Raw genomic sequence first — 13,437 nt, 5'->3', positions numbered from 1 at the left:
ATTTAATTAGTACACAAAAGATAGAAATATAGAAGCTAAAAGAGATATCATGAAAACAAAGTACAGAATATCAATAATATAAAGAGAAATGTAATTTAGTATTCTAATAATATTAATTATAGCACTTCATATTTGAAGTTCTTTTGATCATTATATTTATTCCAAAACACATTATTTCTTTAAATACACAAAAATTTGAAGAAATAATTTATTAAATATGCATCTAGTAATATTTTTTTTATTCATTTTTAAAAAGAATTGAAATGTACAAATTTTTAAGTATCCAGTGTTAAAAATACATAATAAATACCATACTTATCTAATAGAATAATTAAACTGAGAATTATTTATTATTGTACTGAACAAATATCAAATAAGATATACCTACTTGTAGTTTCATTAGACGACTTGTATACATTTTGAAATAAGAAAATAAAATCTTGCTCATTGTATCCAAATATTCTTCTCTAACCTCACGAGCAATGTCCCGTTCGTGTGTCATAAGAAATTGATAAAAGAACTTGTACTTCAGCAATGCATTTTGGGGAATTTGATAATTTGTCATTGGCTTCCGAAATGAATAAATCTTTTGCAACAAAAATTCACGTATTTTTGTAATTGCCTAAAAATAAAGGATTTATCAATTAATTTTCAAACAGCAACAACAAGCAATTAATACATAAAAACTAAATATTAAAAATGTTTTACTAGATTCGCCCTTCAGTAATTTTAAAATCTTTATTTAGACTATATCTAAACTATATTTAAACTAGATAATGTTAATAATTTTAAAATGTTTGTAGATGATAATTGATAATTTCAACATTTAATAAAAAAGTTTAAAAAAAATTTCTATGTTGTCTAGCTTACCAGTCTTACCACTGTAATTCATTTATTACAAATAATACAATCAAATAATTAGAAAAAAATGCATGAAGTACGGGGCATATTACAAACTGATAAGTGCTGAACAATGCACATTTTTTAAAAAAAAAGGGGGGATACTTATGAGTGAGCAGCGATAGCTTAAACATAGTAATTTCTAAATCACCCATTAAAATACTTTTAAGTGTAATAAAAGAAATTATCAATTAATTGTAATTTGTTTTATACAATTAAAGAAAAAAATTATAAAATTATATTTATACAATACATATGATTAATTGGAAACATAAAAGAGCAAAACAATACTTTTATTTTTAGTTTCTCTAGCACATCTTTAACATCTTGGCAACATTTTGCATCTTTAAATGACTGCTCCTTAACAAATGCAATTTTATGATCTAGAATCTGCAGATCTTCTAAAAATTCTTTATCAGTAACTGGTGATTCAATGATATGCCTAATGAAACATAAGTATAAAATATATTTAGTAGAACAAGCAAAAAAATTGACAAAAAATTAAAAACTATCTTTCACTATTTATAAAGAATGAATCCAAGGTTTAATCTAATGACATAAAAGTCAGAGGACACAATACTGCAATGAAAGAATGAACCAATGTAATTTTATAAACTCGAGGTCAGAAAATCTAATTGTTCTGTAAATCTGAAAGGAAAAAGTAAAAAGAAACAAGCAAAAGTAAACAAAATTGGAAAAAAAGGCCTCTAGAGTATTTCAGATTTGGTAAGTAAAAAATACTTTAAAACAGTACTGCAAGTCTGTTGGAAAAAAAATAAAACATTGTTGGAGAAAAAAAAAACCTCAATTTGGAATGATTCATAAGTATAAAACTTTAATAAAACAGCACTTCAAATCTAATGAAAACAACAATCACTAGGATGCATCAAATTCAAATTTGTAGAATTCAGAATTATAAAATTATGTTAAATGAAACTAAACTGAGCAATACCCTTATAAACTAAAGTCATACTAGCATAATTTAAATTATTTACAGCAGAGTTTTAAAAAAATTTAAGTAGTTCCAGCAATTTTTGTTATAATAGCTCTTGATGACATTAACACTTACACCAATTTATACTGACTTATAGATTTTCTTTTTTTTAATTTAAGTTCTTAAAGTCAATAATGAAAATAAAGCAATTTAAAAATAAAGCTATGATGAAAATAAGCTATGACGAAAATAGAGCAAATGGAATCAATTTTTTTTTTGTTATATGAATAGATATTATTCTAATAATATTAGTAACATAATTTAAGAAAATTGGACTTATTTTGTAACTTGACTGTATTTCTTTCTGTTAAAAAAAATCATGATGATTAAATCTTAAGAGATTGCTTAACCATTTAAAAAAAAAGAAAAGGAATAATTCTTTAGAAAAAAAAATTTATTAGTATTACATTTATTTTTGAAGCATTTTTAAATAGTGAAATTACAAAAATCAGCAAATAATTTTTAAAATAAATATATAAAAATCAAATTAATTTTTTATATGGAGTTGCTTGGTTAAAAAATAACTATGAAATCTGTTTTTTTTTCTTTGTTTTTTTAATTATTTGAAAAGTTTTTGCAAAAAAATGGGGTTAAGCTGTTTTACACAACCAAAGTGTGTTTCAAAACCTATTTGTGATAAAATAATATAATAAAAACATTCAAAAAGGTTTTAATAAAAAAAAGTGATGAATATCTTACTGAATTAAATTATCTTGAACTATCATATCATCCACAAATTGGCTTAATTCTCCTCTGATTGCCTATAAATTGAAATATAATAAATATCACAATCAAAATAAATAATAGTACATATTAAGGGTTGAGAACAAAAAACTATGTTGAACTTTAAAAAAAAGTAAAATCTCAAATTTTAAATCAACAGTACATTGATACGAAAAAACTTTTGATATTCAATAAAATGTTTGGCCACCAAATAATTTTTTTTTAGGAACTTCCATCCATTAATTAGATTTGAATGAAAATTCTTTTCTAAAAAAATTATTTTTTTATTGTATTGAGCTCTTAATAAGTCTTGAGACTTGTACTGAAATGATAAATGATGGATAAAGCAAAGTACAAAAAATTAACACAACATCAACAAGCACATTTAAATTAACATAGAAGTGTGTCGGAAGAAACTTAATGCGTCAAATATTTTAAAATTAAGTTTTTGGTATCTTGATAATTAATTTGAAATATTTTTAATTTTTAGTCCAATTTTAGTTTTATTGATTAAGACATAATGCAAATATTTAGATATTTTCAAATTATCAAAAACAATGAAAAATAAAACTTCATGGTGGGATAAAACATTTCTAAGTGTTTTCTTTGTGTTGAATAATTAACCAATATGTGCAAGAAACCTGCTTTTTATCATGTTATTCTGCATGAAAACGGCAAAACTCTTATTCTTTATATGGCAAACAATTTTATAGGATTCTATAGTTTCTACCAAATAATTTTATCAAATAATGAAAATACATGTCTTTTCTGTTAAATCATTAAAGAAATATTGAAACCGATTTCTCTCACATCATTTATATGAAAATGTTTTATATAATGTTTCCCTTTTGAAATTCTATCTTCCATTAATTATTCTGAAAAAATAATTAATGATTTTGAAAAAATTATTAATGAAAGATAGGGGTATGTTGCTAAATAATTTGTTCGTGGTTAGGAACCACAGGTGAATAAAAGTACTTGATTATAGTTTGATAGAGATAAAATATGTGGAACTAACTTGACGATTCTTGAGTCGAATATTCATAGATACTGACTGTTGCTGCAAAGTTAGAATTTCTTTACTTATGCTACCTAGGTCAGTTTGAAACAATCGTAGCATTTGCTCCATTCTCTAAAATAAAATACATAAATACAAAAATAATTTTAAATAAATAATTAACACTCTAATAAAATAAAAAACATTTAAAAATTAATCAGTGTTACATATTTATTAGGCACATAAATGTATTTTAAAAATAAATTAAAAACTTTTAAATCATTAAACCTGTTTAACTAGGGTCAGAAAAAAACCTGGCTCTTTTTTTAAAAAAAGCAAAAAAACATATTGGTTTATTTATTTCAAATTTTTAATTAATTTTCGAAGTATTAAAAGTATTTAGATTTTATTTATAAGTTAGACTATAGGATTTCATTAACATAGAAAATATTAAAACTTATCAATTGACATACCTCATAATAATAATAATAAAACTATTGCAACTCCAAAATGATTTCTCTTAAACAATAAATGAAAAATAAACAATAAATAAAAAATGCTAAAATAATGCCTAATTTTTCAAATGTTTGTTAAAATTTCATCAAAAAAGCATGTCAGTTATTAATAGTCATGTTTATATCATTCTAAATTTAACACGTTCGTTGCTATCAAAGCGCTAGGGAGACAAAGCGGCACCTCCTGGTATGCCGACGACGCGTTAATCCGTCGATCGACTATAAGTTATATTTGGTTATATGCTCTGTGTTTAGTGTGGCTTTGGGAGTTGAACGGAGAGGTTGTTTCGGCACGTTAGTGAAGCATTATCTTTTTTATTTTTTGTGATTGGTTTTCAAAATTTTTGTTTGAATTTTGTTGTGTGCGTGACTGCCAATATCTGTATATTGTGCTTATTATTTGTAAATACATTCAGTATTGTTTCAGATATGGTACTACATATACTTGAATGGTATTCCGTTTTATTCCTTTCAAGCTGCTATTTTATGCAATATGCCAGTAATTTCTGAGAATATTGATCAGACACGCTGGAGCGTCAGTGGTACTCACGAAGACAGGTAAAGTCTGTGTGCCACTGACGCTCCAGAGCATCGGAAAAAAACACTCTATAAACAGAAAAATAATATGTTTCTTCGTTTTTCTGGTTTTACTAGTAAAATATAAGGAACATTTAAACCATTAAAACCCTGTTTTGTGATCCGGCTTCTGAAGATGGAAACATAATTTTTAGTGGCAGCTAATGTGTTAACATAAAAAAACTATAATGATCTAAATTAAACATTCTTACATTCATTACATTGTGTTTCAGTGAAATTTTTATTAGTGTTTACTAATAAAAATTTCACTGAAACACATTTTACCAATGTAAAATTGTGGTTTTTTATCATAATAAAATACAAAATTTTTTAAACAGGGTAATTATTATTTCTAATTCTTTTTTAATTTTCTAAAAAAAAAACTTAAGACTTGACAACTGTTCTCAATTTTATGTCTTAAAATATGAAATATGACTTAATAAATAAAATATTGCCTAACAAATAAAAACCTTAGGATAAAATTCTAATAGATCCAGCAAATAAATAACTTCTAAACCTTCATTTGAACTCCAACCAGTAAGAATACATTTTTAAATTATAAAAATCGCTTAGTTTTTTAGTTTTATAATTTGATTCAAATTTATTTTACAATTGATTAATACAATTTCTCTTAAGAGAGCTACAATTTAAATCACATACCTCAAGAATTTCATCACAAGCAGTAATTTGATTATGAAGACTAGCAATATTTTGACTTTCTTGGATATCTTAGACAGTTTAGAAAATATGTTCAGAAAAATGTACAATATATAAGTCATAATACAATAATCATTCAATAGATTAATAATTTGTTAAAGCAATGATACGTAATACTAGGACATACATCTAATCTTTGTTACATACCACATAAACAATAAACAAATTATGAAAGCCATTACCCAAAAACCATCTGTAAAATTAAGTTAAGCAGCTGCTCATTCATCCACATCAGATCACTAGCCTCCCAATACCTTCCAAAAATATGGTTACTAAATAGTGCAGGCCACAATAGTTAAGATTGTATGATAATAATCTATGGTAAACATCAGACGATTGATCCTGAACAAATCTCTATTTCAAGTACATGAAGGGCTTATATTTCAAATTAACATAAAATTTGAAAAATAGCCATGCAGATCACAATGTAATGAAGAAGTAAGTACAATAAACACAAAATCATCATCACTCAACCATAACCAAGCACCTAGCCCATTTACAGGGGTAGCAGTAAAGTTTTTTAAAATTTTAGGGTAATTTTAGGAACTTTTTTCAAAAAATTTTAGGTACATTTTAGGGGTAATATATGATTTTGCTAGGATAAAAACACATCACACGGTAGTTTATTACATAACAGAAGATTATTACAATTCATCCACACACATCATAAATAATTGCAAGCCATAAAATAAAGCTCTGAAATTTATTAAGTCAAGAATGAAATCTCTGAAGTGTAAAAATGAAATTTCAACTTTACATATTACCTATCAGAAATTAAGTACATAATTCAGGAAAAGGGGCAAAAGTGAGAATAAATCAAGAGAAAAAATAAATTAACACCAACTTGGATTTTTATTTAATTTTTACAGGGTGGCCACTCAAATCAGATTTCAAATTTCCCTGATTTTTCCAGGTTTTCCAGATAAAATCATAAAATTTCCAGGTTTTTGTTTCTTTCATCTTATACAAGGTAGGAAAAGTGTTTATATTATAAAATATTTCATTCAAAATGTTATTTTTTTAACATATAATTTTGAAAAAAAAAAAATTTATTTTGACAATTTGGCAAGATTTTTTATTTATTTTTTAATGTTTTGAATCAAAAATCAAATATTGACCAACAAAAGAGTAAAATTAAATATTAATATATAGTTAGTTCTTAAAAAAACCTTTTTTTAAAAAAATTAAAATATGTTATAAAAGGTTAAAATGAAATAGAAAAAAATAACAATTGTAACAATTTGTCGACAAACATTGCTGTTAGCGATTGTAAAAAAATGTGTGATTGGTTGGTTTGCTAAGAAAAAAAAATTCACAGATTTCTTTGAATGGGAATACAAAAGCTTTCAGAAAAAGAGTGCAACATAAAATCTATTATTATTAAATTATACCCAACTAATTTTTGGAGAATTTTATAAAGTTAAAAATACAAAAACATTTAGTCAAAATGGAAAAAAATTACCACGAAAGCATCAGAACAAACTTGAGCCATAAATGGATTCAACCCAAGGACAGAATTTAAAAACAGAAGCTAATATCCTAATACCCTCTTCCACCACAATCTTTCCTCAATTGCACAGTCCCATAGCGGTCAAAGGTTTCTACATTCGTTTAGCAACCGTGGAAGAATTTTATGTGGCATTCTAGTTTAACAGAGCTGTAATGGAGCGAATTTTGATGCAAGCAAAGTATCGCTAAGTTGATGATATTTCAACTGTTTGGAGATACATTTCCGTCTAAAAAAAGTGGGTATAATGGATGAAATAATTTAAATTAAGAAAATTAGTAAATAATTTGAATTAGTGAAATGTAAAAAATTATCAAAGAAAAGATTTCCAACTTTTCTTTAAAATTCCCTGATTTTTCCAGGTTTTTATCCAAATTTCCCTGATTTTTCCAGGTTTTTTCCAGTATAAAAAAATTCCCTGATAATTCCAGGTTTTCCAGGTGGGTGGCCACCCTGTTATACCTTCTTAATCAAAACTTTATTATTACCCTTTACCATACTTTATTAAAAAAAACTATTGGGTGATATTATTAGATTTCAAATCAGCAATTTATATTAGAAGTTAGAGAAAAACAAATTAATCATAATCATTTTTCTAATATATTCTTGATATGATTTGTGAGATTCTTTTACTGCCCTCAATAGTGTTGTGGTGATCTTCAACACTCCTCCATAATTTCGAATGGTATCTTTGATTAGTCTAAGAGACATAATAGTATTCTCATGGTGACTCACATTAAGCATTGCTTTATTTATTGAAAAACCTCTCTCAGGATCAGAATTTTAGGAACACCAACAAAATTTTATCAGATTTTTAGGAATTTTAGGGTTTGCACATAGTTTTAGGAATTTTATGAATTTTAGGGGGAATGCGACCCCTGCATTTAGGACTATCTTTTAACAGCCATGGCAAGAATATCACGTAAATCTTGACCCTGATCAGATGATGTGGACAACATCTGAACTGGTGCACCTCTTTCCAAACTTCCATACCACTACCAATGAGAGGATTTTCAAGTACGACAGATTAAAAGTTAAACTGGTGTGTGCACCTTGCTCAGTATGTATGCTGGTTGTTTTGCTGAGATCAAACTCACGAACCCCAACCAGCATTGTGAAAGATGCCCTAATAAACTGTGTTACCGGAATGCCAATAAACAAAATACTAACAATAATAGCCTCTGAATGACAGGTTAAGATATTACGAATAAATAAACTCACACTATTTTTTATAACATTGACTATAAATACAATTTTTACAAGCAAATGAATAAAACAGTCATTAGCTATAAAAATTCAATATTGCATATCATAAGGATACAATCTTGAATGGATGCATTTTCAACGTCTTTCAGTTCTTTCTCAATCTGTTTTGAATATTGCCTTAAATCCATACCCTTTAAAAATCAAAAGAAAAAAGATGATTTCAAAATAACAGAAAAATAAAAGAATGTATAAATTTTAAAAAAGTGGAACAGCAATTGTTGCAATAACTTCAAAATGTAGAGGTACTAATTTAAGGGGTCAAAAGATTTCAATTTTTTATTATTTCAATTCCTTATAATCAAATTTATTTAACTTACTTAGTTAAAAATTTAAAAACGTAAGTAGTTCATATATAGTAAGAAAAAATTTCACAGAAAAAGGTAAAAATTTACTATAATCCAATTTTATTGAAGACAAAGTTTACAAACTTCGATGTTATTATTATTATTAAGAATAATTTATATAATTCATATTACACTAAGAAATAATTATGCTATTATTAATCTATATAAAATCTAAATTCAATCATTTTTTTACAACCCTCTTTCACAAAAGGTTGTGAACTCTTTTTATAACAACTTTATGACTAAAATCGCATTCGTTAGCAAAATATTAAATGACGCAAAAAATTACTCATTTCAGAGGTAAAAAAACAAACCATATAAAATGAGAATATACTTACAGATTTAAGGGCTTCTTTAATAAAATCATCTTCTAAGTTTTCTTGTATATGGACTATAAAAAGAAGCATTGCTTTATTAAAAAATATTGTGACAATATTGCTTAAAGATAAAAGAAAAATGGAGGAAGTGCAATTTAATGACTACAAACTAATAAAAATCAGAAGACAACACAAATATTTAACATACCATCCACTTCTTCAAAGTTTGATTCATCATTTACATAAGAATCATCACCAAATAATAATGAGTCAGCAAATGATACTTCTTCAGAGGTCTAAAACAAATTAACATTATTGTGTATAATTTAAAGAAAATATCAAAGCACAATGATGCGTGACAGTTATAAAATAATAGTAAAATATTAACATAAGATAGATAATAAAAGATCACAAATACTGCTTTTCAAACTTAGTGGTCGTTCACAGCATAAAATAGGCATTTAGAAAAGTTCCATTGCAGCTAATTGCAAAGTACAGTAGTAATGTTAACACAAATAGTCAAAATCTGTTAAAAGTATAAAAAGCATATAAGAATAACTGTAATTTCAGATTCGTAAATAGAATTAAAAATTCTACTTTTGTTTCTGATTGTAAGTTTTAGTTAGACTCAGTTCCTAAAACATATATAGCAAGCTGCATTACACATAACTTAATACTTAGCATCTATAAATCTGAAAAAATCATGAAAAAGCTATATCAATGAACGAACAAATAAATTTCTCAACAAACCAATGAGTGAGAGAATAGAATAGATGAATTAGCTAATTGATGAACAAATAAATAAAAAATTCATCAATAAGTTTATTAATAAATGACAAAATTTATAATTCAGTGAATGGGCAAATTAATAAATTAGTTAATCTACTAATTTCATTATTATTGATTCACATTTTTTCATTTGTCTATTCCTTTATGTCTTCATTTATCAACTTGATGAGTCACTTAATGAATTGCTGATTTATGTAACAATTGGTTAATTTGTTTTCTCCATACCTAGAAATGACTTTTAAGTGTAATTTGATTGCTATGTGTTATCCATGTATAAAGAATGTGCATGAACTAAAACTGACAGTAAAGAAGCAAAATTAAAATTTTAATTTGAGTCTGTCGTAACATCTATAGTTAAATCGCAAAATAATGGGAGTTCATGCGTAGATACTCGCAAATTTTTAAAAATAATTAGACAAAAAGGATTCTGGTAACTTGAACAATTCTATGACTATTTATAGTAACAGGAACAATATTATGGTTATTTACGGTAACAGGAACAATAATGTGGCTATTTATAGCATCAAGAACAATACTATAGTAACAGGAACAACACTAAGGCTGTACATGAAATAATAACAAAGTGTTAGCAATTTGTATGCAGAGTTACACACTACAAACAGTGTTGTATTAGTATCATTTTTTAATGGGAATAAGCAAAAAATTCTAACATTTTATATATTTAAGAACATCTAGAAGTGCTTAGAGAAAACATGTACAATAAATTTTGTTTCTAAATACATTTGAATGCCATTTAAAATACATCTGCTTTAAAATAAGGTTTCTTCTTAAAGTTTTTAAAGTAACATTTCTAAATACAACCATTTTAAAGTAAGTTTTCCTTTCATGGTACCGTGAGAGTTGTTGTTGTTAATTTACGTTGCACTAGAGCTGCACAATGGGCTATTGGCGACGGTCTGGGAAACATCCCGGAGGATGATCCGAAGACATGCCATCACAATTTTGATCCTCTGTTGAGGGGATGGCACCCCCGCTTCGGTAGCCCGACGACCTGCGCGCGAAGTCAAGCACTTAACGATAGCACAGTTTAACGAGGACCAATACCGCACACCCTTGGTCCCTACGCAGACTGATCCAAGTGGTCACCCACCCGCACACTGACCGCAGCCAGTGATGCTTGACTTCGGTGATGGTACCGTGAGAGATTCATCTGATTATTCACATCAAATATACCCGCAGAAGCAGCAAGAAATAATGCAGCACACACAACTTTCATTTAACAAAATTTAAAATTGACAAGAAACTACAAAAATTCACAAAAGAAGAATTTTATTGAAGAAAAAAAAATATTGAAAAAGTATTAAAGGTACTTTCATTACTGTTGATTTATTAACTAGGCAAATTCATATTCAAATATTTGAACTGTGGCAAATTTGTACAAAAAATTCAAAACAAAGATTTACTAACTTAACTTTCAATAGAATAACATGGAGAAAACATGCTATCTTATTGCAGGACAACGAATGGATCCTACACCAAACTTAGTTGGCGATCAACAAGTGAAGGTAAGGAAATTTCCTTATCTTCACTTGTAAAAATGGAAAATATTAAATTATATTTATCATTTAATAAAAAAAAATTTATAAAATTTATGTACCATTTAATAAAAATTATATAAATTTTAAAAAAAACTTATATTATAAACAGTAATCGAAACATGTATTACAACATGTGCCATAAAATAGATAGATTATATTCCTAGCGACATTTATAAAAAGAGATTATTAAAAAACTTATTGTAAATAAATATTAATAAAATGTGTTTACTTTTTCTAGATCTAATGGAAATTCTGACTTTGTTTTTTCCATCTTTACTGTTTTCTAATCTGAAAAGATAAATCAGATAAACTCACTTAATTAAAATGAAAATAAATTATAAATAAAATTAAAAAAATGCATATTTATTGCATTAAGGAAAATCTTTTCCACTATTTTAAAATGCATTTTAAAACAAAAATCAAGGATAGAGTATTAAACAGCTAACTTTGCTAACAACTAACAGTTTATGCTAACTACCATCCTCCAGATGCCAATGGGTTTTTCAACTTGCAAAAATAGAAGAAAAAAATATATGTAACAGTTTGCCTGAAGTAATAAAGGGGTTCCAAGTCGATAGACTTCTGCAAAGAGTTTTATAAATTATTATTTGTTAATGCCCATTGTCATCAAAAATTTTATGACTTTTGTGGCAAAAGTTCCAAAATAAAGATCTCAGCGGATGAAAAAATGATAAAAAAAAGACCATAGAATGACAAATATTTCAGATGGTAGCTAGCAGCGCAAATTTATGACTTAGCCCATTCAGTGTAATAATAAAACACTCAATACACTAATTCAGTTAAAGAACACAAAACTTCATGTGACATTAAGCATTATTTTAAAAATCAATCACAAAATTTCCCCATGATATCAGAGCTTTAGTTAAACAAACATAATACCAAATATTAAAATAAAGACTTATTGCTCTTGTGATTTAATTTCTTTACAGAATATTTGCATACATATAATTATAATATATTCTGGTATACACAGTATAATTATATTCTGGTAATGGTTTGTCTGGTGACTACAAGTTAGGGGATATTTCCATTTCGTGATTTGTTGGGCCAAATATAAACTATTGTCAAGGTGCCAAATAGATTTCAAACTTGCAAATGTTTTTTTTTAAAAAAAACATGTAGATATTTGCTCAGGGCTGACTAAGAGAGTTGGTCTCTTTCTATGATGTTCTTTTTAGTTTCTCATGGGAAGCCGACTGGAAGTTCCCAAGACTTGACGGTTATCCTGCCACAGATAACGATACGGAAATCTACCCACAAGTTATACCCTTAAATGATTTATCGTTTCTTTTGTGATTTCTGGGGTGCTTCTGTATGGTCCGAGCCAAAATTTAGGGACTTTTTGAAGCAAGGACGGACACAGAATTTCAACAGCACTCGTATAATCAATTTAAGCAAAAAATATGAGCCAACTATGGAAAAACTAAGACTGGCTAATTAGAAGAAAACCATACTTCATATACTCACTTAACTCCAAGTTAATAACATTAATAGACTTCTGTTCCACTTTCAAAAGATTATTCCAAAAACCAAGAGCGTATATTGCTTATTTTTACAACGTTTCAATAAAATTATACAATATGTAAGCCTTACGTGGCTTTCATTAATGGAAAAACTCTTGCTTCAAAATATTTAAAATTATGAATAAGTAAATTATGAAGGAGAGTCTAAAATTAAAGATAAATATGAAATTGCTACTCTAAAAATAATTAAATTGATTTGTGAATAAAATATGTGTACAAATAAATAAAATATATATGGTTTTAATAAAAAAAATATGTACATACAAACCATTCTTAACTAACGAGCATAATAAATTTTAAGTATTTGACATTCAAAGCTTTATGAAACTCATAATTAAAAATACTTTAAGATTCCAAACTTATTACATTTTTTAATAATAAACTTTATCACACCCAGGGCACACCAGAAAATTTAGTATTAAAAATTTATTAAAATTTAGTATTTCTCTTCGCTGGCACTTCCATCAAATCAAAACAAAAACATTGCCTTTTAATCACGGTTATGTATGTCCACAGCTTGGCAAACAATGGTCCACAGACACTAAAAAAGTTACCAGAAAGTTATTGGCAATCGAAATGAGCTACAGATGGCGCAGAGTGGAACTCTCTACCTATGGCAATACTTTACATTCCTTCACCACTAGCGCGTGGAGAGTCATAGAAGGAGGAAGTGCGTTAGTTTCTGTCTT

At 26.9% G+C, this 13,437-nt stretch overlaps 1 protein-coding gene across 3 annotated transcripts in view; it reads right to left on the bottom strand.

The window, feature by feature from the left end:
• The window catches only part of Vps52 (vacuolar protein sorting 52), a 32,709-nt gene extending 19,455 nt beyond the window's left edge, over positions 1-13,254 (bottom strand). Inside the window, exons 1-10 of one of the 3 annotated variants that reach the window (XM_016071920.4) lie at positions 13,115-13,254; positions 11,434-11,492; positions 9,065-9,152; positions 8,878-8,930; positions 8,251-8,326; positions 5,366-5,433; positions 3,636-3,749; positions 2,594-2,655; positions 1,192-1,342; positions 389-622 (exon numbers count right to left, since the gene is read on the bottom strand). In XM_016071920.4, the coding sequence (XP_015927406.1) occupies positions 389-622; positions 1,192-1,342; positions 2,594-2,655; positions 3,636-3,749; positions 5,366-5,433; positions 8,251-8,326; positions 8,878-8,930; positions 9,065-9,152; positions 11,434-11,475 (888 nt within the window). In that variant the 5' untranslated portion in view covers positions 11,476-11,492; positions 13,115-13,254. Of the gene's footprint in view, positions 1-388; positions 623-1,191; positions 1,343-2,593; positions 2,656-3,635; positions 3,750-5,365; positions 5,434-8,250; positions 8,327-8,877; positions 8,931-9,064; positions 9,153-11,433; positions 11,493-13,012 lie in introns of all 3 variants that reach the window. The other 2 variants (XM_016071918.4, XM_016071921.4) reach the window with 2 other exon arrangements.
• Positions 13,255-13,437: the final 183 nt, after the last annotated feature.

The sequence above is a fragment of the Parasteatoda tepidariorum genome, chromosome 3 (genome assembly GCF_982258835.1).
Source record: "Parasteatoda tepidariorum strain Cologne lab strain chromosome 3, Ptep-v5.0, whole genome shotgun sequence".
Lineage (NCBI taxonomy): Eukaryota > Metazoa > Arthropoda > Arachnida > Araneae > Theridiidae > Parasteatoda > Parasteatoda tepidariorum.
Note: the sequence above shows the minus strand (reverse complement) of the source record. Positions and strands in the feature narration are given on the sequence as shown.